Source organism: Thamnophis elegans, chromosome 12 (assembly GCF_009769535.1).
Source record: "Thamnophis elegans isolate rThaEle1 chromosome 12, rThaEle1.pri, whole genome shotgun sequence".
In the NCBI taxonomy this organism is placed as follows: Eukaryota; Metazoa; Chordata; class Lepidosauria; order Squamata; family Colubridae; genus Thamnophis; species Thamnophis elegans.
In genome coordinates, this window is record NC_045552.1 from 3,670,466 (window position 1) to 3,697,108 (window position 26,643).

The following is a 26,643-nucleotide window of genomic DNA, read 5'->3' on the forward strand; positions in this document are numbered from 1 at the left end:
TGCCAAAATGTTAACCATGTTGGATAATGAAATGAGAACCCCCCCCCCCAGCTCAGAGCACCAAGGACCCCAGAATTGTTGCCCTCCTCCTTTCCTCCCTCTTTTCTCCTTCCCTTTTCCCCAAACCACCCCACTTCCTTCGACCACTGATGATGTTAACTACCATACAATCAAGCTTAGAAAACATCTAGGAGCCCACAGCCCTCCTCCTCTTCCTCCTTCATAAACTCCCCTCCTTTCTAGGACTGATGATGTCACTTAGTGATGCCAGTGATACAAGTTTCGTGACGGCAGGATGACTCCTGTGAGGTCACTTCCTCTCTCTCCCCAGAGACCCATGGATAGAAGGAGGGCCCTTCTACTAACTAAGGGGTCTGCCTAGCTGGATTCCCCATTGATTCTCTCAGTGTGGGACTGACCTGCAAGCTGGTCCACTAGGGAGTGAGCAGGTGTTTTTTGTGGCGAATAGTAACCTGTTCTGACCCCCCTCATCCCACACCAACACACACTCCGAGCCAAAGATAAGTTACGGCATTTAATTAACAGACAGACAGGTCCTTGGCAGCAACCCAGCACAGATAAGGCCTGGCAGCAATCCAGCGTGCCAAGCTCACAAAAATGTTCTCCAACATTCATTCCTGTGTTGATTTCTGCAAGAGGGGCGTATGCACAAGCAGTCTTTTTATAGTCTGGAGAGGAGCCTAATGACCACCAGCTGAGTGCAATTACGTCCTGTAACTGCGCAACTGTTCCTGACGCCTAGTAGCTCTTCGATGGCGTGCATCCAGGAACAACTCACTGTTGGCATCCTGCTCACTCTCCCTTGTCTCCTCCCCACTGGTCCAAGGCTCAGGTGCCTCCTGGTGGCCAACCAGCCTCTCTGCGCCCTGCTCGGAGTCGGAACCCTGTCCAGGGTCCTCCACATCCTCCATAGCCGACTCAGAGGGCCCCTCGCTGTCGGAGTCTGGTGGCAGCTCCAACGGCTCCTGCTGGGCCACAAGAGCAACCTATTCCTCCTCCTCTCCCCCCCCCCCAACCCCACTCCCCTCTAGCACTGATGATGTTAACTTGTTCGGTCATGAAACATCTGTGAGAAAACCATCCAGCTCGGACAGCATCTTAACAATATCAATACTCTAAACTTCCTTCTTCTTTTTCTTCTTCTTCCTCCACCTCCTCCTTCTCCTCCTCCTCCTCCTCCTCCTCCTCCTCCTCCTCTTCTTCTCTTTCAGTTCTGGGCAGTCGATGAGCAGCCGGTTGGTTTGGAGAAACACTAGCTTTACTCCCTGCCTCCACCGAGCGATCCCAAAGCGGACACTGAAATACCGGGGCAACCAAATGCCTTCTCCCTTCCCAAAGAGCTTTGTTTCCAGATGCAACCCCCCCCCCTCCTCTCCCTCTCCCCCTGTCTCCCCCACCTCCCTTTTTTCCCCTTTTTTTTTGACATTCTCGACGTCTTCCTCCGAGAAGAGAACCGCCGTCTCGCAGGACCGATCCAGGAAAACCGGCCAAAGGGAGACCTCGAATCCAGAGAAAGAAAAAAAGGAAACGAAAAAAGCTTTTTGTACTTGAGACCCAGGACGAAAACTCTCGAGATGGAACGGCCTCGGTTTTTCTCCTTTCCGGAACACTAGCCAAGGGCACTTGCAATGATTTTTTATTTTTTCCCTCCCTCCCACTCGTGTTCCTTTTTCTTTCTTTCTTTTCCTCGAAAGATTCCCCGCAAAGTCAGGTTGAATTTTGGACGTCTCCGGACTTCTGCCGTCTTCTTTTAAACTTTTAAACGAACCAAGGAAAAAAGGATTTCAACCAAGTCCTGCGTTTTTGTTTTTGTTTTTTTGGCTCCTCCTCCAGGCTCTCTCGGTTGTGTCGCAGACCGAGGAGAGAGTTTCTGACAGCGCTGAGTCAAGGTGGCAGATTTGTCGTGTTGTCATGCCCCCCCTCCCATGCCTGAAAAACACACACACACAAACAGACACACTTTTCTTACCTTAAGCAGGACGATTCGAGCTGCTGTTTCTCAGCCCAGATGACTATTTATTTTTATCCCTCTCTCATCTCTTTTATCTACACACGCGTGCATTCATACCCTCTTCCCTTCCTTCGTCCGCGTCTCCATGTTTGTTCTATTATTATTATTATTATTTTTTGGGTTCGGTGTCTTATTTAAAACGGCACGGGAAGACTCTTGCCTCGAAGTCGGGCATTCCGGTCAGAGCGACCCCAGCGGGGGGCTTCCTTATTCTTTCCGTTCGTGAAAAGAAGGAGGAGGGGAAGGCTTCCCGTTTTTCCACGGGGTTCCCCCCCCACTCCCACGTGGGGCAGTTTGCCTTCCAGCCCAGGACACATGGTGCAATTGGGGGGGGGGGGGGGCGGCGGCGCAACAATTCCTCTCCCTCCGTTGCCCCGTAAATGTGAACGCCAGCCAGGCCAACATCTTCGATTGATTGTGAAAAGAATCAGGATTGCATCTTTTAAGGGGTTGGCTTTTCCACCCATGAGGACAACGGCTTAGGAAAACACTCCCATGGACTGTCAAAAGACTTGCAGGGGGGTCTGTATTGCGTGTGAGCGGGGGGGGGGGCTCATCCTGCCCGACAAAACTGACGCGAGAGCCGTTGTACGGACGCCGCTGGGTTCAGGGTAGTTTCGCGCCCCTCCCCATTCTTTTTTTCCTAATCCCCCTCCTCCCCTCGATATACCCCCATATACTCTTCCTTTAACAGGTGGAGATGGGTTGAAAATTGAGCTACATCTCACCTGGCCCTTCCAGAATTGCTCCTATCTTTCTCCCCCCCCCCCCCGGGGGTTTTCTTAAGGTTTGGCCCCGAAAAGCGGGGGAGGCTTTTAGAAGGGGGAAAGCAGGTGAAGGTGGGTCTCTCCAACTTCCCACCTGCGCTGGGAAGAAGATGTTGGCCGGACGTCCTGGTTCCGAGGTGCTCTGACAATCTCGGCAGGAACTGTAGAGCAGGGGTATCCAACTGTGGCCATTTTAAGAGCTTGTGGACTTCAACTCCCAGAATTCCCCAGCCAGCTCTGCTGTCTGGGGAATTCTGGGAGATGAAGTCCACAGGTCTCCCTAGGAGCCACGCCTGGACGCCTCTGCTGCCGACGGTGTTGTGGGGGAGGTTGGAACAATTTCTCAGGGAAGGCCTTTTCGAAGAACCCCACCTCCCCCCCAATACGTTCCCCTTCGAGCAGACCCTCGAGGCTGGTGGGCACTCACCCCTGCTCCCCTCCCCTCCCAACCGTCCCTCGGTTGGAACCGAGCAAGAGAAAGCTATACCAGAGGTGACGAGAAGCCGGAGACCCCCGGGGTGCGGATACCGTCTCAAAACGGCTCGTCCCTCCGAACGGAGCATTCCTGCCCATCCGAGGCGACCCAAAGACCAACAGGGGCTCCCCTGGGACAAGCAGCCATTTTGACGTGGTGGCTTTTGAGTGGGCCCACCGGGGGGAGCCAACTGGTGCTTGGACGTCCCTTCCACGGGAAACAAAGGTGGAGACCGAAGATCCTTAAATCTCGGAGACCAAAAAAAGATCTGTGGGGGAAAAAAAAAAACTTCCCAAAACTCTCTCTTTAAAGTCTCCCTCCAACAAAGCACCCCGTGAAAGAAAAACCAGGAGGGAAAGCAGACTTTTTCATCGCCATCTTCCCTCCCTCCCCGCCATCCAAAGCGAAACGGGCACGATGGTTATTTTTTAAATTATTTATTTACGGTACTTTTTTCGAGGACGCAGGAAAGAAAACGTTCTCCTCGGTTTCCTCTCCTCAAAATACCAGTTTTTCCTCCTCTCCCCGACCCACCCCCATTTCCCCTACAAAATGGACGGGAGGAGGTGAAGAGAGGGAGAAGCTAATTTACGGAGTCGGTGCAGGACTTTAAAACAAAAACACTTTTGACATCATTTTTTTTAAAAATCCGTGTTTGTTTGTTTTTCTTAAGTGCAATGAAATCTTGATCAGGGAGCATGAAAAAAAATGGCACTTTTTTTTTTGCTGCGTTGAATTTTGGGATTTGAGGGGGGGGAGAGGCACCTTTTCTGTCTGCCCCCCCCCCCCCGTCTTCATATTGACCATAACATCCTCTCTCACACCCTCATGCACACACACACTCACAGACACAATCATACAACGCTTCTTTGTAAAGGGAGGGTTAATGCATTCTCTCTCCCCCCCCCCCCCCGAATAAATAAATAAAACAATCCCTATTGATGAAGAATCTGGCTGCATTAACCCTCTGTTTACCCTTCCTTTCCATGGCACCAAGTTTGATTTTTGTGGGATTTCCCCTTTCTGGCTTATTGTTTTGTCATTTCTGTTTGGGGTGTGTGCGCGCGCGCGTGTCGTTTTATTTTTATGGAAGCTGTCTTCTATTAAATGAAAAAAGCTGCATTCATCACGTGCCTCCTTTCCGTGTCTTCTGATCGGACGCAAGGAGGAATCGTTCTGATGGCATGGCCACCGGTTTTCTGCCTCATTGTGGCCCCAGTAAACCAGGTAGCCCAATTTTCATATTATTTTTTTTTGAAAAAAAACGGGGTGGGGGACACACATTAAGACTATCCTGGTCTCTCTACTTGTTCTTTTTATTTTATTTTATTGGCTGGGATTTCTGGCCACCATCTTAGAGCAGTGGTGGGGAACTGTGGCCCCCTTCATGACTGGTGGACTTCCAGAATAGCAATAGCAATAGCAGTTAGACTTATATACCGCTTCATAGGGCTTTCAGCCCTCTCTAAGCGGTTTACAGAGTCAGCATATTGCCCCCAACAACAATCCGGATCCTCATTTTACCCACCTCGGAAGGATGGAAGGTGAGTCAACCTTGAGCCGGTGAGATTTGAACAGCCGAACTGCAGAACTAGCAGTCAGCTGAAGTAGCCTGCAGTGCTGCATTTAACCACTGCGCCACCTCGGCTCTGCCATGCTCAGCAATTCTGAGAGCTGGAGTCCACCAGTCATGAAACATGGCCCAGGAATTCTGGGAGTTGAAGTCCACAAGTCACGAAGTATGGTCAGCTCATGAATTCTGGGAGCTGGAGTCCACCAGTCATGAAACACGGCTGACTCAGGAATTCTGGGAGTTGAAGTCCACCAGTCACCAAAGGGCCATTGTTCCTCACCCCCGTAATCTAAGAGTTCAATAAAAATGCATCCATCTTAGTGAGGTGGAAGGGAAGAAGGCTTGGCTGGAGTTCGCTTAAAGTAGTCCTCATCTTACGACAGCAGTTGACACCAGAAACCCAGTCTTAATTCGAGACACCCACATGACTAAAGCTTGGGTGGATGGCTTTTTTTTTCTTTATATTTTTTTCCACTGTTATTAAGCGAAGGAAAATCAAGGACCACCTGTTGCTGCTTGAAGGCCTCAAATTCAGCTGCAGAAAATGCATGAGCCATTCAGTTTGACATGACACCACCACCACCCCAAAAAAAACTTGGATGCAAAAGGGGGTGTCTGTTCCCTCCCCCCCCCCCTTCAAGGACTTTGAGGTAACCAGAAGCTAAGCAGAAAGTTGCCTTGGGAAGAGAACCTTTTCACTTGAAGCTTGTCCCAGCCTTGTGAATCCGAAGTAACTCTAATCCAGCATTTCTTTAACGCAGCCTTGAGTTCCTCCTACCTGGTGGAAAGACTGGAGTAGAGGCAGTCCTCGATTTACAACCATTTAGTTGTTTGAAGATACCATGACACTAAAATGGTGACTTTCAATCCTTTTTTACACTCGGGACCATTGTAGCAGCGGCATGGTCACCTGATCAAATTTCAGATACTTGGCGACTGACTCGTATTTATGACGGTTGCAGTGTCCCGGGGACAAGTGATCCCTTTTGTATCCTGACAAGCAAGGTCAATGGGGAAGCCAGATTCACTTAACAACCGTGTTTCAAACTTAACAACTGCAGTGATTCACTTAACTGTTGTCGAGAAAGGTGGCAAAAGTCAATTAAAAACTCTTGCTTAGCAACAGAAATTTTGGGTTCGGTTGTGGTCGTAAGCCGAGGATTAAACTTTTACTTTGGTTTGTGGTTCTTAACCAGGGATAGGGACGGTTTGCAGAGACCAAAGTGTTTCCCTGCTGGACTGGAATATTATTTTTTGGCTCTTTGGCCCTTGACAAGAGGTGGCAAATAGATAAAATAAGTTAATTCTTTTCTTTCTGAAGATATAGAGAAGGGGAAAAAAATCCTTCTTGGTCCTGTACTTTTTATAATTAAGGGAGGCTCTAAGTAATTTTTGTGTTCTTGCACTTAATGGATTTATTGCTCTCGTGCCTGGTTGAAATAAACTTTCTTGAGAAAAACTCTGCATTTCCAAACTGTTTATTGCCCAGGGTTTGCAGCTCAAAATATGAACTTCCCAAGTCACATCTTCTCCGCACCCCCATAATTTGGGAAACCCAAATTTTGAACGCAAAGAGAGGTGCAGATTTTATACTTGGCTAGCGGACTGAATGAAAACTAGGATTGTAGGCATAAGGAAAAATGCATCGGTCAAAGAAATCCAAGGTTTTTTTTTTATGGATTGGGCCCATCGATGAGTAATAGCTCTCTCCTCTGTCAGAAGAATGGGAAACAACTTTTAAGAGGAAAAATAAGGGGGTTTGGGGTTCAGACATTTGCTATGGGATGGAAGCTTCTTGACTGGGAATGACCAAGTTGACTCAAGTTCCTGCTTGAGGTGTTCACCCAATCGTAGTTTGAAGAACTCATCCAAATGACAACATTCACACAACACCTTAAGCCAGTGGTTCCCAAACTTGACAACTTTAAGACTTGTGGACCTCAACTCCCAGAATTCTCCAGCCAGCTCTGCTGGCTGGAGAATTCTGGGAGTTGAAGTCCACAAGTCTTAAAGTTGCCAAGTTTGGGAACCACTGCCCTAAGCCACAGCTGGCCAACCCCATTAAGCCGAGAACTGTGTTTGACCGCTTGAAGATGTAAGGACTTCCACTCCCAACTATGCCAGCTGGAGAATTCTGGGAGTTGAAGAGAAAAATAGGCGATCTCAGGTATAAGATGTGTGAAAGCATCTGTCTCGATTCGCACGTTATCACCTTTAAAATTGGCTCTCATCAAGTTGTCTTGAACGCTCCCCTAGAAAAGAAAGACATCTCTGGATTCACACCAAACATTTAAAAAAATGTTTCTCCTCCTAAAAATAAGTTGCTCGCATCTCGGGTTGCTTCGATGAGACAAACCTGATTCACACATTGCAAAGCTGTGGTTTGTTCAGCTGCGGTTTACTGTAAGAAACCACAATTGTTGGTTCGCCCAATGAGAAAATAAACCAGTTACAATATCTCTTAGTAAAACGATGGCTAACCTTTTTGTGGTCGCGTGCCTTAAGCACCCACACTCATAATGCAATGCATACACCATCCTTGCGTATGCCCCACCCCCACACATGTATGTGTGACACCCCCCCCCGTGCATGCACCCTGTCTCAAAACATGCCATGGAAGGCCGCCTGTACCAACCTGGAAGCCAAAATGGGTTGTGGGGGCGCTGCGTGAGCCCCCAAAATGCAATGCAAGTGCCCCTCCCCCCTGTGCATGTGCCCCACCCATGCGTGCACACCACCACATGCATCGTGACCCCTGCACATGCACAGCAGACCCAAAAAGCAGCTGGCTGCCAGGAGGCACATGCGCATGTACGGTGGAGTCGGGCGAAAGACGATGGCTGGCGCACCTGCAGAAAGAGCTCTGTGCCACCTGTGGCATGTGTGCCATAAGTTCGCCATCCCAGTCTTAACCACAATGACTGGAGCCAGCCTACATGAATGAAAGCAGAAAAAATTGTTCGATGGACCACTGGGTGGTGCAATTTCCTTACCATGGAAGAAAGAATTTATTTCTTTTGTACCAGCAGATCAAAATACCTGGCATCTTTTAGAGATAATAACCCACCAACCAAACCAGTGCTCTTCCTTCCAAATGGCTCTTTGAGTGTTTAAGGTTGCCGACCCCTGGTATAACAGAGGTGGCGCAGTGGTTAGAGTGCAGTACTGCAGCCACTTCAGCTGACTGCTAGCTGCAGTTCAGCGGTTCAAATCTGACCGGCTCAAGGTTGACTCAGCCTTCCATCCTTCCGAGGTGGGTGAAATGAGGACCCAGACTGTGGGGGCAACATGCTGACTCTGTAAACCGCTTAGAGAGGGCTGAAAGCCCTATGAAGCGGTATATAAGTCTAACTGCTATTGCTATTGCTAACAGCAGAATGAAATGGCCAGGCCAAAGAGGGCCTGCCATCTGCATTAGATTTATTGTCCTGGGGTTGAGCAGTGTGGGAGGGGAGGGCCCCCACTCAAGCTCCTTTGGGGTGAAGGCAAGGCTTGACGTTCAGGTGGGTTGCTGGAGATACCCCCCTGGAAAACAAGGAGGAAGAGGAAGGGTCGAAAAGTAGATGAGGCTAGGTCAAAACATTTAAATCAGGGGTGCGTCCATCCTTGGCGTCTTTGAGACCTGGACCTGTGGCCTTCGACTCCCAGAATTCCTCAGACAGCATGGCTGTCTGAGGAATTCTGGGAGTCGAAGGCCACAGGTCTTAAAATTGCCAGGGTTTGACACACCCCTGATTTAAGTGGCATTAAAAATCCAGAATGTTAAAGGTGGAGCTCTCGCCTCTCATTCAGAAGAGCACCAAACCAATGCTCTTCCTTCCTATTTTCCTGAAGTTGGTTGATTCATGCTACTCCTCGGAGTAAAACTTTTGGAACATGTGAATGTGTGTAAGCTATTAAGAGGGGGTGCGAGTTCTTCTACAGAAGGGAGGGGAGATGCAGAGATGGATCACTCCTTGTTCGTTTTCCCCCCTTTCCAAAATAACCTTGTAGGTAGTTTTGAGTTGAGGCCTTTCCCCCACTGGCAAAAAACATCATCTGATTAGTACCACTTTATCATTACAAGAAAGATGTTGAGATTTTGGAAAACGAAGACGGAAGAGCAACTAAGATTATATTGAAGGCCTGGAGGCTAAAACATATGAAGAAGGGTGGCAGGATTTGGGTTTGGCTAGCCTACAGCTGTGATGGTGAACCTATTGGCACGCATCACCCAAGCCAGTGGTGGGTTTCAAAAATTGTTGGAACCTACTCTGTGGGTGTGGCCTCCTTTGTGGGAGTGGCTTGCCAACCATGTGACTGGATGGGAGTGGCTTGCTGCCCATGTGACCGGATGGGAGTGGCTTGCCGCCCATGTGACCGGATATGAAATTATGAATTAGTACTTAGGTTGGTCCAAGTAGCTATTCAGAAGTTAGTGGTTAGAAGCAATCGTAAAGCAAGATATGGAATTAAAACCAGAACTATTTTGTTGGCTATTGTAAAGGGAGTATAATATATATTTAATTAAACAGAGATATATAAATGAATAAATGTTACAATGTGCAGGAATAAATAAATTGACAATTAAAATCCAGAAGGCTTTGAATACTTTTTCACGTGGGATTGGTTTTAGCAATTGCCAACTAATGGAAACAGAAATTAGAAATCCAAAAGTATGAAAGAAAACACCAATTATGTAAGGAAAGGTCCCTAAAATGTATAAGGAAATATTACTAAATCATTATTAATGCGTAGATAACTGCGAGACATTACACACCCACCAGTGGTTGGTTTCAAAAAAATTTGGAGCCTCTTCTGTAGGTGTGGCCTGCTTTCCGGGTCCACTGGTGGAACCTCTTCTAACCGGTTCGGTAGATTTGACGAACCAGTTCTACCGAATAGGTGCGAACTGGTAGGAACCCACCTCTGACCCAAGCTATATGATTTTGAACCTCCAGATATTTATGACTTATGGATTCCAGTTCCCAGAATTCCTGAGACAGATGGCTCAGGGATTCTGGGAGTTGAAGTCCACAGGTGGTAGAGGAACCATAGTTGCCACCCCCCCCCCCGCCCCCGATCTATTCAGCTTTCTGTGTCTTTCTTGCTCCCATCTTTGCCACGAATGAAACCCTGCTAAATTTCTTTCTCCCAAGGATTTCCTGGAAGTTCACATAGAATCCAGGATTTCTAAGCCTTCTCCTCTGATTTTGTTCCACTTTTGCTGTACTTCTCCAGAGCCTTCAGCTGTCCCATCTTATATCTTATGGAATGGTCTAAGTTCACAGTGTGCTTCTGGAATTCCTTCCCTTCTTGAACAGTGAAGCGGAAATCTTTGGACAAGAATTTCTCAAAAAGTTTTGGGTCGCCATCCAAGGCCATGATGTTCTGGAGTTCCTTGTGCTTGGAGAACAGCTCATGAGACGTCTCCTCGAAGACGTCCCACATCAACTTCTTCTCATAATCATCAGGCGGATGGTCCTGCAGCTTCTCTTCCATGCAGTGGAGGATCCAACTCAAGCGACATGGCCATTGGTTGGCCAACATCACCCAACCGGCCACTTCACAGAGACGCAGGTTGCACCTGACCTTGGGCTGTTGAGTCATCAGCCTGATCATAATGGGGATGGTGTTGACGATCCTCCTCATCTGGATAATGACATCTGGGACATAACGATAGAGGCAATTTTCTTTATTATGCAAGCAGTGAAAAGCTTCCTGGATCTTTTCCACAGCATTGATCTGTTGATAGCAATAGCAATAGCAATAGCAGTAGACTTATATACCGCTTCATAGGGCTTTCAGCCCTCTCTAAGCGGTTTACAGAGAGTCAGCATATTGCCCCCAACAATCTGGGTCCTCATTTTACCCACCTCGGAAGGATGGAAGGCTGAGTCAACCCTGAGCCGGTGAGATTTGAACCGCTGAACTGCTGATCTAGCAGTAGCCTGCAGTGCTGCATTTAACCACTGCGCCACCTTGGCTCTCGACTTCCTTCGCCATGTACCACACTTCTTCATCGTTCATACCTGGGTCCATGTTATTCAGGAGAGCTTCATGCTTCTTCAAGATCTTCTTCAAAGAATGCAACTTGGAGTTGATGGTGATTCCCGGGATGGAGAAGGGAAGCGTCACGGTGCGGTTGAGGTACAGGTAGCCGTTGTCCACCATTCCCTTCATGCTGCTAGCCTGCTCCATGCAAGAAACGAGGACGCAGGGATCAACCGCCAGGATGAAGATGAAGGGGGCGTCCCTGTAGGAAAGGAGAATGTTGATGGCGTTCAACACCCCAACCACCTGTTCAGGGTGGCATATATCTAAACCTGTAATCTCAAAGACAACCCTCAATCGCCGATCTTTGAAGATCTCCATGTAGTAGATAAAGCTGGTGAGGACCTCGATCTCGCTCTTCACGGTACTCATGAAGCCCAGCTGGCTGGTGAACTTCTCATCCCTGGTCATGCTCTCGATCTTCTTCTTCTGGCTGATGATCAAGTGCTTAATCACAGGAGCGATGGCGATAACGAGGCCTGAGCCCAAGATGGCAGCAATTCCGCTGCCAAGGTACTTCAAGAGTGTGCCATCCCTTATCCCTGGCACGAGGAAGGCGGCAGCAGCCAGGCCTGCGCCAGCTAGCAAAGTGATCATGACAAGTCCTCCAGTGATACAACACATTTTCCTTTTAAGCCTCCACTTATCTTGGGTGGATTCTGAGGCGAATTGCCGACGGCTTCCCACCACGTAGTATAAACTTAGGGGAAGAGGACCGAAGTGGTGGCGGATATGGTCACACAGAGTGGTAACCAACCCTGCCCACAACTGGTTGCTGCAGGCATGCTCCCATGCACTGAATTTTATGTAGAGGAACTTGATGATTTTTCTTAAGGGCTGCACCTTGCTGACTACCGGTGTGTAGAACATGATGTACCAGAGGAGGGAAAGGTAGCTCATCCCACGTCGGAGTCTGGACTTTTGCCTTTCTCTGGATACTTCACGCATGAGTCCTGCAAAAAATGAGTTCAGAAGATCTGCCAAGTTCTCAAGGACCTTCTCTCTAGAGAAGAGAACATTTGCAGCTCAGGGTTGAAAGGTGGCGTCCTTGGTGCTCTCTGAGCTTAGTGGTTTTCTTGCAAGTTTTTCATAATCCAATTAAGTAACATCATCAGATGATGTTGCCTGGGTAATAAAACATCTGGAAAAAAAACCCACCAAGCTCAACGAGCACTAAGGACCACACGGTTCTCCCTCCGCTTCCTCCTCTCCTTTTCCTCCTCCTCCTTTCCATCTCCTCCTCTTCGCTCTCCCTTCTCTATCTCCTCCTCCTCCTCTTCTCTATCTCCTCCTCCTTCTCTTCCATCTCCTACTCCTTCACCTCCTCCTCTCTCCTCCTCCTCTATCTTCTCCTCCTCCTTTCCATCTCCTCCTCCTTCTCTTCCATCTCCTACTCCTTCACCTCCTTCTCTATCTCCTCCTCCTTTCCATCTCCCCTTCTCCTCCCCTCCCTCCTCTATCTCCTCCTCCTCCTCCTCCTCTCCTCCATCTCCTCCTCCTTCTCTTCCATCTCCTACTCCTTCACCTCCTCCTTCACCTCCTCCTCTATCTCCTCCTCCTCTATTTTCTCCTCCTCCTTTCCATCTCCTCCTCCTCGCTCTCCCTTCTCTATCTCCTCCTCCTCCTCTCCTTTATCTCCTCCTTCTTCTCTTCCATCTCCTACTCCTTCACCTCCTCTATCTCCTCCTCCTCTATCTCCTCCTCCTCCTTTCCATCTCCGCCTCCTCCTCTTCCATCTCCTACTCCTTCACCTCCTCCTCTATCTCCTTTCCATCTCCCCTCCTCCTCCCCTCCCTTCTCTATCTCCTCCTCCTCTCTTCCTCCTCTTCCTCTCCTCCATCTCCTCCTCCTTCTCTTCCATCTCCTCCTCCTTCACCTCCTCCTCCTCCATCTCCTCCTCCTTTCCATCTCCCCCTCCTCCTCCCCTCCCTTCTCTATCTCCTCCTCCTCTCTTCCTCCTCTTCCTCTCCTCCATCTCCTCCTCCTTCTCTTCCATCTCCTCCTCCTTCACCTCCTCCTCCTCCATCTCCTCCTCCTTTCCATCTCCCCCTCCTCCTCCCCTCCCTTCTCTATCTCCTCCTTCTCCATCTCCTCTTCCTCCTCTTCCATCTCCTCCTCTTCCATCTCTTCCTCCTCCTTCTCTTCTCTCCTTCTCTTCCCTCCTTCTGCTCTATTTCCATCTCCTCCTCCTCCTCCTCCTCCTCCTCCATTTCTTCCTCCTCCATCTTCTTCTCCTCTTCCTCCCTCTCCCTTCTCCATCTCCTCCCCCTCCCCCTCCTCCTCCATAAACTCCCCTCCTTTCTAGGACTGATGATGTCACTTAGTGACGCCAATGATACAAGTTTCGTGACAGCAGGATGATTCCTGCGAGGTCACTTCCTCTCTCTCCCCAGAGACCCATGGATGGAAGGAGGGCCCTTCTACTAACTAAGGGGTCCGCCTAGCTGGATTCCCCATTGATTCTCTCTCAGTGTGGGACTGACCTGCAATCTGCTTCATTAGGTAGTGAGTATGTGTCTTGTATGGTGAATATAAGCCTATGGTGGCTGGCGTGGAAGTGTGGCACAAGGTCTTCAGTAAACAGCAGCAATAAATATCATCCTCAATCAGGAGATCTGAAGAGTGGAAAAGAGAAAAGAAAAAAAGAATGCCACTCAGTTAGTAAAGCACCAAAAAAACCTGACTTACGACCAGTTCCTGCACTTATGACCGTCGTAGCATCCCCTTGATCATGTGATCAAAATTCAGAGATGCGTATTTATGAATATATTCCAGGGTCATGTGAGCCCCATTTGCAACCTTGCTAGCTGGCTTCCAACAAACATAGCCAATGGCGAAAGCCGGATTCACTTAACAACTGCATGATTCACTTAATAACTGCAATGATTTGCTTAAAAACCACAGCCAAAAAAACCTCCCCACTTGTTAAAATCAGGCGCGACTCACTTCACTGCCTTGCGTAGTAATGGGAATTCTGGTCCCAATTCCGGGGTCGTAAGTTGAGGACTACCTGTAATATCTTCCTGCCTTAAAGGAGTATTTCTTAACCTCAGCAAATTTATGACGCGTGGACTTCAATCCCCAGAATTCCCCAGCCAGAGTTATTTAAAGATGGATGGACTTCCATCCCCAGCATGATGGGGCTGGGGAATTCTGGGAGTTGAAGTCCACACGTTGCCAAGACTGAGAAATGCTCTTAGCCTAAAGCATCACTATGGAAAAACCATCCCTGACAGGCCTTTTGGTCCCCAAAGATCTGCCAGAAAAAAAATATATTTAAAATTAATTAGGATAATTATCTTGTGTTACTCATCCCATTGCAAATGCCTCAGAGCAAAGCTGAGATTTCCTCAATATTTTTCCCCCTCAGGTGATTTTCTCCTTTCCAGAAGGCGCTGAGCGTTAAGCATCCGATAATTTTTGTAATTAAATTTATTTGCCACCCATCTTGCAGTTCAAGGTGACTCTGGGGAGCTTGCCACAAGATAAAGCACACCAATGCCCAACAATCATGACTATTAAAATGGATTAAAGTTGCACAAATTAAAAAGACACAGGCTTTTAGGCTCTAGGGTTTATTTGGGGTGCATTTTCGGCATGGAAAATCAAAATTTTTATCGGTGACCTTGAAGGCAGTTTCTGGGCTGGAAAAAAAAAACACGTGGTTTTGAACGGTTGAAATGTATCTAGTCTTGCTCTGTTTTATTTTATTTTATTTTTATAAAGTTTTATTTTTATTACACAGACAACACATACATAAAAACAACAACAAACAACAACAACAACAACAAAAGCATCATCACATACAGCATGTCGTTTGGTTACAGGTGTTTTAACATCCATATTCTCGAACAACATTTACCATCACAGATTTTTCATCTAGTATAACTCAATGCCTCACTTTCATTGCACAGTATATGTTCAGTTACGATTAATATTATTTCCCCCCCCAATAAATCATAGTTCCCTTACATTCTTGATTATCTATAGCATACCTGATAGTTGATTGGTGGAGTTATGTGTAATGGGAAATAGTGATATATGAATATAAATGGTTGATTAAAAAAAATATTTTCTTTCACATGGGGATTATATAAAGGTATAACAGTATACCTTTATATAATCCCCATGTGAAAGAAAAGATTATACTGTATACTGTTATCAATTAGTCTTGCTCTGTTTTATTATGACAGTCAAAAATGTCAAGATGGCAGCCGTGAGGGTTGAACATCTGCCTGATTTTTTTATGGACACTAAACAGTGGTGTCTTTGAAGATCAATTCCATTGTTACTCAACTTAATAAAATGTGTAGGGTGGTGTAGGGTTTCCTGCCTAAGCAGGGGGCTGGACTAGAAGACCTCTAAGGTCCTTTCCAACTCTGTTATTCCTATTCTATTCTATTCTATTCTATTCCATTCTATTCTATTCTAAATCTTTTGGCTAGCCCCTCCTTGTATTCTGAATTTCTTCTAAATGAATGAAATCTGGATTTACAGCGTAGCTTACATTCTTACATACAGGAGCAATTTTTGAACTATCTATGTAAACGTTTGGGGGAAAAAAGAGGTTTTTTTTCCCCCTTATCATGCGGACTCCCCCAAATTTGATCCTTTCCAAATTTCCCCTTCTTGCATGCAGAAATGTAGCTTTGTGAGGAACACCACTTCCTTAGCAGCTAGTTTCCTACTTGCAAGGAATGTTGATGTAGAGAGAGTACGTGTCTCTCAGAAAACCGCACGCTCGACCTGCAGCCTGAAATTTTATCTCAAGCGTGGATCAATTCGCCCTGATGAATTTATAAACCTAATTACAGTGATGAGAAACTAGGATAATTGTATGTTTTGGTTTATATTTTGAAATCGTATATTATTCCACCACATTAGTGGTGGAAAGATAAAAGGGAGGGGAAGTCCCTCAATCATTAACAACTTGACACAGCAATTTCCCGCCCCCCCTCACCCACTTAAAAAATGTGTCTCATTAAGGTGAGGTAAGGTAAGAGTTGATTGAGAACAATATTCACAAATGTCTTTGCAAATAAACTTACGAGCCTGCAGGAATAGAGAGGATCTAATTCTGCACCAAAATAAACACCAAAACTCCTCAATTTACAACCTCAGTGGAGCCTGGCAATTAAGGTCGTTAAATGATGACAGTTGTACAGTCAGTTATCACTATGCAACCTTTTTTTTCAGTGGTCATTAAGTGAAACCGATGAATTCCAAGGGATGCGGTGGCTCAGTGGCTAAGATGATGAGCTTGTCTATCAGAAAGGTCAGCAATTCGGTGGTTTGAATCCCTAGAACCGCATAACCTAGGGAGCTCCCGTTACTTGTCCCAGCTTCTGCCAACCTAGCAGTTCGAAAGAACATAAAAAATGCAAGTAGAAAAAATAGGGACCACCTTTGGTGGGATGGTAACAGCGTTCCGTGCGCCTTCGGTGTTGAGTCATGCCGGCCACATGACCATGGAGAACGTCTTCGGACAGCGCTGGCTCTTCGGCTTTGAAACGGAGATGAGCACTGCCCTCTAGAGTTGGGAACGACTAACACATATGTGCAAGGGGAACCTGTACCTTTTACCTTACAAGTTCCCCGTTTTCATTTCATTACATACTGAACCAGTGAACCAAGTTTTGTGATGACTTGTACTCTCAAAGTGTGTGACTTTAAATTCCCATCTTATTGAAAATCAATGCTGTTTTAAAAAAATGCAATAGGAGATTTAAAAAGCCAAAGGCAAGCCATACCATTATCTTTGCTTTTCAAAAATGTTTCCCCCAGATGTTTCCACCCCACCTCCTGCTAAGAAAATTAAACGCCTGTGATCTTAAAGAAAATGACAGGGGATTTTAAAGAAATCAAATTGGTTATAATCTAGACTAGAGTTTAGATTATGGTTGTTCAACCTTTGGGATTGTCTGAGCTGCACTGAGTGAAGAGGAATTATCCTGGGACACATTAAAATATTACGTATAGATAATGTATATAAATAACATTTTTTATTTATTTTTTATCATGTGGGGCCATATCTGTCCAGGGCTGTTTACGGCTGAGGAATGTGGGCTGGATCATATGCCTGGCTTGCAATAACCTAAAGCGATGCAAAAATGTGAAAAGCGTTATTTAACCATTATTACACCATAAGATGGGCTGATTATTTTTTCGGTTGAAAACTGTTTTATTTCATTTTCATTTTATACAATCACTTATATACTGTGCATTTAAAAAAAGCAATAAACACAGCTCATCTTCCACCATGGAAAACCAACATAACACTTCAATCCTCCATACACCCTTTCTTCTCCCCCTCCAACTTTCATTTCTCCCCTCCAACATTCCCCTCTTCTACTTCCCTTCCCCCCTCAGACATTCCTTTCTCCCCTTCCCTCCATCTCACCCTCCTTACATTCCCCTCTCACTCCCTCTTTACTTCTCCCTCTACTTTCCCTCTACTCCTCACTTTGGTGTATTTCTACTATTCATTAATCTATTCAGTTTATATTTTACACTCAAATTGAAAAAAAAGGAAAAAAAAAGGAAAATAAAAGGAAAAAAGCAAAAAAAGAAAAAAGAGCAACAGTATACAAGTGCGTTCTTATTGTTCTGAAAATTGAAACTATATTTCCACCCTCCCCCCCTCCCCCCCCCATTAACCCCCCTCCCTACCCCCCTTCCGGCTTCCCAGGTCCCATACCCGGCATAATTAAGATGGGCTGATTATTTGGCCCTATAAAAGAACCATGCCAGGGAGCAAAATAAAGCAATTTAAGAGTCACTCAAAGGGTTGCTTGCAAAGCCAGTAAGGAAAGACGTAAATTTAAAAAAAAAAATTTGAAAGAAAGCATTTAAGACATTATGCTACTGAAGAAAATAACTTCGGTTAATCCTGTTTGGAAAACGTACGTTAATTACTTTCCACATACAGGAACTGTTGCAAATGTTTGAACGGTTATCTAAACTTCCCTTAAGGAATTCTTAAGAAAAGTTTAGATAACCGTTCTAACATTTGCAACAGTTCCTGTATGTGGAGAGGAATTAACGTACGTTTTCCAAATAGGATTAAACCAACTTGTCTGTTTGTTTCAAAGAACTGATAAGCTACTGGATAGGTAGTCCTTGATTTACAACCAGCCGTTTAGTGACTGTTCAAAGTTACAGGAGCACTAAAAAGCTGACACACAATCAGTCCTCGTACTTATAACCGTTGCAACATCCCAAGGTCACATGACCAAAATTCAGATGCTTGGCAACTGGCATGTACCTATGACAGTTGCAGTGTCCCAAGATTATTTGCAACGTGTCCTTTTTTGAAAGCCCCTTAAATTAAATTTTAATGCACAGGTAACCTTGGACTAGGTGGCTCAGTGGCTAAGATGCTGAGCTTGTCAATCAGAAAGTTCAGTGGTTTGAATCCCTAGCACCGCGTAACGGAGTGAGCTCCCCTTACTTGTCCCAGCTTCTGCCAACCTAGCAGTTTGAAAGGACATAAAAAATGCAAGTAGAAAAAGAGGGGCCACCTTTGGTGGGAAGGTAACAGTGTTCCGTGCGCCTTCGGTGTTGAGTCATGCTGGCCACATGACCACGGAGACGTCTTCGGACAGCGCTAGCTCTTTGGCTTTGAAATGGGGATGAGCACCGCCCCCTAGAGTCGGGAACACGACTAGCATGTATGTGCGAGTCCTTTAATCTTGGACTTATATTCTCTACTGTCATCTGAATTTCTGTTGCTAAGCAACACAGTTGTTAAATGATCCGCACCTGATTTCATGACCTTTTTGGTCTTGTTGTTAAATCGCTGCAGAAGTTAAGTCCATCGCTTGGTCATTAAGTGAATCCATCCCCTCCCCCTTGCCTTTGCTTATAACGGCTGGGAAGGTTGCAAATGGAGATCATGTAACCCCAGCAGGTCACAACCACCGGAAATATATGCTGGTTGCCAAATGCCCAAATTTTGATGAGGTCACTATGGAAATACCGTTGGAAATCGTAAGTGTGAGGACAGCTGTCAGCCTCTGCTTTGCTGTTGCTTCGGCTGCCATGAAACGGGGAGGGAGGGCATGGTATTTGGGAGGGGTTACTAATTGTGCTGGAGGAAGGTTCTGGAGCTCAGCTGCCTGTCGGACTATGCATGCGTAGGAGATTCCCGCCAGGACTAACGGCACCGACATTCCATCTTCGTGATGCCTTTTGAAGTTATCTCACACCTGACACTTGGGAGAATTATGATTGGACTGTAACTGTGATGCCAAGGGGTGGGGAATGGGTTATTCTATATATCAATCGCTTTCGCGCCTAAATAATCAGACTTCGCTTCGCTATGCCTTTGATCATTTATAATTAGTAAAAGTACACTTGATTTCTACTCATGGAGTCTCGTGGTCTTCTTTCCTAATTATCTAATGGAGAGGTGCTGACAACAGCCATCAATCGCTTTTTGTAACCTTGAACAATTGCTAAATGAACGATTGTAAATTGAGGAATATTTGTACAAAGTTAGATTTCTGGGGAAGGAATGGCTTAAATCCTTGCTCCCTTCCATTTGTCCAAATCCAGCAGTTGTGAATTAAATGCTGAACTTACCTTCATCCTGGTATTTGTCGGCATCCTGGGCATCCTGGTTTAAGGACGGGCTCCTTGATTTTTGGCACTCCTCCATATGGGGCAGCCCGGCGACTTCCTCGTCACAGTTACTCATCACTTCTGGACCATCAACTGGACTTTCCAGGCAGATTGGAGGCTGCCAGGAGGAGATAAAGCAGGCAGGTGATTTAAGCTGGTTACCTGGGACAAATAAGCTTCTAATGAGAATGGAGGAACAAAATATGTTTATCAAGTCACATTTGGGATATATGCATTTGCAGCAACAGGGTTTTTCTCTCTGGCTTTTCCTTGTTTCCAGGTTTCAGATTAGAAAAACTGGGTCCATGGAGTGAAAAAAGAAAGAGAAAGAAAGAAGAAGGAAGGAGAAAGAGAAAGAGAGAGGGGGGGAGGGAGGGAGGGAGAGGAGGGAGGGGGGAAAAAAGGAAAGAAAGAAAAAGAAAGAAAGGAAAGAAAGAAAGAAAGAAGAAAGAAAGAAAGAAAGAAGAAAGAAAGAAGAAAGAAAAGAAAGAAAGAAAGAAAGAAGAAAGAAAGAAGAAAGAAAGAAAGGAAGAAAGAAAGAAAGAAAGAAAGAAAGAAAGAAAGAAGAAAGGGAGGGAGGGAGAGAGAAAAAATGAAAAAAGGAAGGGAGGGAGAAAGAAAAAATAAGGAAGGAAAGAAGAAGGGAGAAAAAGAAGGAAGAAGGAGGGAGGGAGAGAGAAGAAAAGAAGGAAGGAAGGAAAGAAGGAAAGAAAGAGAAGGGAGAGAAAAAGAAAAAAGAAAGAGGGAGGAAGGGAGAAAGAAAGAAAAAGAAGGAAGGAAGGAAAGAAGGTGGTAGAAAGAAAAAAGAAAGAAAAAGAAAGAAAGAGAGAGAGAAAGAATGAATGAATGAGGAGAGGTGTAATTTTGGTTCCTCAAGCTCTACAGCCCGCTACCTTCACAGCTGATTTCAAGTTTTCTTTGAGTTGGGGAAAAAAAAGATCAACAAAAATGAAAACCCAAAGATGTGGTGAATCAGAAACTCTTTTGCTTCTGATAGGCTGCAAATTGGGATGGCGAAATATTTCAGCTACTGTGTTGAGAAAAGAGAATGGCTCTAGAAGGCATCGGATGCAAGGGGTGTGGCCTGGAGATTGAAGCCAATAAGCTTAAAATTATGATGTTTCAATAACAAACATATTTCCTCCCCCCCCACCCCCTTTCCTGGCCCTAAGTGGCATTCTCTTCCAGAGACAGAAAAAGTTTGCTTACACCAGGAAGCAAATTGAATTACGACCTAAGTAGGGATCAGAATTTCCGTTGCCAAGGAAGGAGGTTGTTAAGCGAGGAACGCTCAATTTTATAACAATAGTGCTTAGATTTATATACCGCTTCACGGTGCTTCCCAGCCCTCTCTGAGCGGTTTACAGAGTCAGCCTCTTGCCCCTAACGATTTGGGTCCTCATTTGACTCACCTTGAAAGGGCGGAAGGCTGAGTCAATCTTGAGCCTGGTCAGGTTCGAACTGCCAAATGGCAGTCAGCCAGCAGTCAGCAGAGGTCGCCTGCAGCGCTGCATTCTAAACCCTCTCCCCAACGTGGCCCTCTCGGGGGGGAGGCAGAACAAGGCTGGTGGATACTCACATGTGCTCTCCTTATCTTCAACCGTCCCTTGGCTGGAACCAAGCAAGAGAAGAGAAATCCAGAAGCGGTGAGAAGCTGGAGTCGTCCCCCCCCAATGGCGCTCTCTGCCCATCTATGGAGCCACAAAGGCTGACCGGTGCTCACCTAGAATGAGCAGGCATCTTGACGTCGTGGATTTGAGTGGGTAGAAGAAGGGGACCCAATAGCCCAAAGTCCAGGTGGTTGGACATCATGGAGATCATGTTCAATGTAAACAATAGAAGAGACTATTGTTGTGGCGCATCAGCAGAACTGGCAGCAGATTCGGACAGTGAGGAGGTTGGCGAGGGACACGGGCCAGTCCTGGAGTCTGGGGAAGGCTCTGACGAGGGCTCTGTGTCGGAGGCAGAGAGAGGGGCAGAGCCGTATGCCAGTTATCAGCTGCCTTCAGAGTCAGACATCAGTGGGGCAGAAGAACAGCTGGAGCCTGTTCCCAGTGTGCGGAAGCGCAGAATTGCCGGACGAAGGGACCAGCTAAAGAACAAGGGTTGACTTGGGAGTAAAGCAGTGGTGGGATTCAGGCAGTTCGCAGCTATTTGGGAGAACCGGTTCTTAACTTTCTAAGAGGTTCAGAGAACCGGTTGTTGGAAGAAATCTTCTTTTGGTTTTTTCCCACTTTACAAGGCTAATCCTGTAAGGAAGGCAGGAAGGAAACATTCTGGTGTTGTTTCTAGACTAATTTTTATTGCCCTGCTTACAGAAACTGCCTCTCCGGTTAACCCTTATTACAGTCTAACAGCTAAGACGAAGCGCCCATCGACGTGAGTGATGTTGAGTTGGCCATGCCCACATAGTCACATGACCACTAAGCCCCGCTACCCACCTGGTCATTAGGACAGAGAACCGGTGGGTAAATTATTTGAATCCCACCATTGGAGTAAAGCCACAGGTGTGGACGGTGAATAAAGAGGTGCGAAAGGGGAGGGGAGTCTGCAGGAGATCTGTTCGTGACTTCTTGCCAAGGAATTGCTACTACAGCGTGGAGTTTGGAAGATATCGGCCTGGCAGCTCTCCAAGGCTGATAAAGGCCTGTAGTTGTGAAATCTCTTGAAAGTCTCTTGCCCGGGACTTTGCCGGAGAGGAATTCCCTTGAAAATAAATAAAAGGGTTTTTTAAAGAGCCAAGGTGGCGCAGTGGTTAAATGCAGCACTGCAGGCTACTGCTAGATCAGCAGTTCAGCGGTTCAAATCTCACCGGCTCAGGGTTGACTCAGCCTTCCATCCTTCCGAGGTGGGTAAAATGAGGACCCAGATTGTTGGGGGCAATATGCTGACTCTCTGTAAACCGCTTAGAGAGGGCTGAAAGCCCTATGAAGCGGTATATAAGTCTACTGCTATTGCTATTATCACGATGAGGAGTCGGCTTCGTGCTTTTGTGCTTTGTGCTTTTGGGAAGCCTAGTTCAGAACAACTATGTGTAGCTCAGGATTGGAATGAATGAGGGATCTTTGATGCTCTCCGAGTTTAGTTGCTTTCTTGCAGATGTTTCATTACCCAAACTAGGTAACATCATCGGTGCTAGAGACTACTTAGTTTGAGTAATGAAACGTCTGGAAGAAAACAATCACGCTCAGAGAGCACCACAGACCCCCTTGTGCTCAGCGCCCTCTTACTACTGCAATGCGCTCTACATGGGGCAGCCCTTGAAGAGCATTCGGAGACTTCAGCTCGTCCAGAATGCAGCCGCGCGAGTGATCGTGGGTGCACCTCGGTACACCCACGTTACACCTATCCTCCGCGAGCTGCACTGGTTACCGATTGGTCTCCGGATACGCTTCAAGGTGCTAGTCGTCACTTATAAAGCCCTTCATGGTATTGGACCTGGGTACTTGAGAGACAGCCTGCTGCCAATTACCTCCCAAAGACCCATTAGATCACACAGGGCAGGCCTCCTCCGGGTTCCGTCCACCAGCCAATGTCATCTGGCTACTACCTGGGGGAGGGCCTTCTCTGTGGCGGCTCCGGCCCTTTGGAACGAACTCCCCACAGAGATTCGTACCCTCACCTCTCTCCAGGCCTTCCAAAAAGCCGTTAAAACCTGGCTGTGTCAGCAGGCCTGGGGTCGATGAGTTCCCTTCCCCTCTCGATTCGTGTGGCTATTGGTTGTTTTTAATCCCTTGTATCTGTAGTTTTTGTGTTCCCCTTTCCCTTCTTGGGTTTGTGCACCACCCTGAGTCCCGCTGGGAATAGGGCGGCATATAAATAAAATGAAACTCAAACTAAACTCAAACTCAAATCTTGGAGGCCACTTGAAACGTCCTCAAAAATTTATGAAAAAACCTTTTCAGTGAGAGGTTTCAAATAAACAAAAACCTGGTTTGTCGAGCAATCTGTAAACCTGATTCATACGGTGCAAAGCTGTGGTTTACATTAACAAACCATAATGGTTGGTTCACTGAACGAAAAAAAACCTAAACCAACTACTCTTATCTCTTCGTCCAGGGTGGTGAGCCTGTCTACACCAATGCCCATGATCGCCTCATGCTCAGCACGGGCACAAGAGGAAAAATTCTTTGCTGCGCCACTGGGTGGTGTGATTTCCTTTCTATACAAGCAAATATTTACAGTGGTACCTCGGTATTCATCGTTAATCGGTTCTGGGGGCCACGAGGAGTACCAAAAACGATGAGTGCCAAATAAATTTCTCCCAAAGGGAATAATGTGGTGTCAAACTCAATTTCATAAAGGGCCACATCAATGTTGTGTTTGACCTGGGAGTGGAGGGGAGGCTGGCAAGGGTGGGCATGGCCAGCTTAATGTCCTACAGCCAGTGCAAACAGAGCCTGGGGGGACAGCAAGCGGCCCTCTCGAGCTCCGTTTTAACTGCCAGAGAGCTGCAGGAAGCTGTTGTGGCAGAAAACGGAGCTCGGGAGGACCACCCGTGGCCCTCACAAGCTCTGTGTTGACTGGAAGAGGGCTGCAGGATGCCATCGTGGCCAAAAACAGAGCTCGGGAGGAGTGCGCACGGCCCTCCCAAGCTCCATTGTTGCCGGCAGAGGTTAAGTGGATCTGGCTTCGCCATTGACTTTCCTTGTCAGAAGGTCACAAAAGGGGATCACGTAAATACGAGTCAATTGGCAAACTTCCGAATTTTGATCATGTGACCATGGGGACACTGTGAAAACTTGTGTGTGTTGGGTTTCCGAAAGATGTCCTAATTAATTTATGAGCCTCGAGCCGAGTTTCAAAGGAAACCCAGTCATTTATTAGGAGCGACATTTCGGCGATACCCAAGCGGAGTCAGATCTGACCTCACGGAAGTTACAGCTGAACTTTGCCCCCGTTTCCCCCCCCCTCCTTTCAGCCTGTGTCATAAATCACATTATCCAACTAGGTGTTCCAGCAAGATTAGAATTCCACAGCCTCGCAAGCCTGCTGCGGTAATCTGAGCTCTGACCCTGGCCGAAGATATGTGTGGAATGTGCTCCCCACTTTCCACCCATGGCAACTCGATAACAGACATGGAAGTGCTTTGCGAGATGACAGTATGAAGTTGTAACTTCAAATGATCACTATACGAATCGTCGTAAGTTGTGGGCTTCGTGCACCCCAGCTTCTATCATTTTCCACATCCATAAAAAGTAGGGATCATATCTCTTAATGACAACAGACATACCGAGGATCACCTCCCAATTTAAAAACAGAGAATTCTCCAAGAAAACACAAACTTCTGTAGCCAATATGAATTATTGTTTATTATGTCGCTGATGGATAGCCCAGGTTCTCTCAATGCTGAAGATGAAGGAGGGGAATATCTTCCCATTTCCCACCCACCCCCACAGCAACAACCTTGTGAGGTAGGTTTGAGCTGAGTCCGTCCCCGGTGCCGACCCACAACCCCCGATCAACTGTGAATTAATATTTCTGTTCAACTGTGAATTAATATTTCTGCATCTTTTGTCATTTTGCAGTAGAGCGATGCGTCTTTTTCTGGCTCGTAAAATATCAAAAATATAATCAAAATACATTTTTTTAAAAACCTTTGGACGATCCTTTCGGTTCATAAATATAATACTTAAATCTGAGAGCAGCCTGTAGAGGGAGTCCTTGACTTACGTCCATAGTGGGCACTAAAATTTCCATTATTAAGCACGGCAGTTTTTTTAGAGAGTCACACTCTATTTTGTAATATTTTTTCCCCCCTGCCACGATTATTAAGCAAATCACTTAAGTGAACTATTAAGTGAAACCAGGGGTGGGCTGCTGGGGGTTCGCAGGGGTTCAGATGAACCTCTAGCTAAGTTTCTGTGCAGTTCGCAGAACCCCCAAATCCTACTCCTCGCTCCCCACGCAGCCCGCACCGAGGCTCAGGAAGGCAAAAAACGGGCCTACTGGAAGTTCAGGAAGGCAGGAATTGGGACCATTTTGAGCCACTGGAGGGTCTCCGGAACCGTTTTCGCCCTCTCAGAGGCTCAAGGAAAGTCTCTGGAGCTCGGGGAGGGTAAAACACCACCACCCTGCCACCGCCGTGGTGCCGGAGGCCATGCCCACCCAGGAACCAGGCAGAGAACCCCTTGCTAAAATTCTTGAAGCCCATCTCTGAATGAAACATGTGAAGGTTAATGGAATCCTCCTTTCTCCGTTGACTTGTCAAAAGCTGGAAAAGTCGCGGATGGACATCATGTGATCCTGGGATGATCACATGACCAGGGAGGAAATGCCGCGATCATAAATGCGAGGAAAGGGTTGTAAATCAACTTTTTCACTGTCATTGTAACTTCAAATGGTGTTTAAATGCACGATTGTAAGCCAAGGAGTATCTATACTCCTGTCGGTCCCCACTTTTATGCAGGGGTGAAATCCAGCAGGTTCTGACAGGTTTTGGAGAACCGGTAGCGGAAATTTTGAGTACTTTGGAGAACCTGCAAATGCCACCTGGCTTCTGGCTGGCCCCAGAGTGGGGTGGGAATGGGGATTTTGCAGTATCCTTCCCCTGCCACGCCCACCAAACCACACCACGCCCACCAAGCCACACCCACAGAACTGGTAGTAAACAAAAAAAATTGAATTTCACCCCCTGCTTTTATGCCCCAAAAGTGCTTTTCCAAAAGGCAACTGGATTTTTTGTCATTTTTTTTCCCCTTTGAAAACTTTTCGTTTCTCACCCAAGAAGCTCCTTCAGTTCTTAAGGTAGAACTGAAGAAGCTTCTTGGATGAGAAGCGAAACCTCTTTAAAGAAAAGGAAAAAAAAACACCAAGAAAGCCCAGTTGCCCTTTTGGAAAAGCTCTTTTGTTGGACAACCGTGATCTGGATGATTGAAAATCATCCACAGTTATTTACAACTTGTGGACTTCAATTCCCAGAATTCCTGGGCAGGTGGCTGAGGAGTTGAAGTCCGCAGGTGGTACAGATTCCGTAGTTGCCAATCCTGATCTATACGGCCTTCTGTCTTTCTTGCTCCCATCTTCCCAGTTAAGTTGTTTTCACCCCAGCATCCTATCGTGACCCGTCAAAAGCGCGTTCCACAAAAGTGCGGTCGACGAAATCGCGTACGTGACGTTATCACAACGCGACGAAAAAGAT

At 46.6% G+C, this 26,643-nt stretch overlaps 1 protein-coding gene across 1 annotated transcript; it reads right to left on the reverse strand.

Annotated features, from left to right (window-relative positions):
- Positions 1–10,019: 10,019 nt before the first annotated feature.
- On the reverse strand, positions 10,020–25,181 carry LOC116515544 (NTPase KAP family P-loop domain-containing protein 1-like). Its single transcript, XM_032227656.1, has 6 exons — positions 25,176–25,181; positions 23,693–23,830; positions 19,464–19,620; positions 13,364–13,495; positions 10,797–11,833; positions 10,020–10,571 (listed from the first exon to the last, which is right to left on the reverse strand). The coding sequence occupies exons 1-6, from the start codon at positions 25,179–25,181 to the stop codon at positions 10,020–10,022; spliced, it is 2,022 nt and encodes a 673-aa protein (XP_032083547.1).
- Between the last annotated feature and the right edge of the window lie 1,462 nt (positions 25,182–26,643).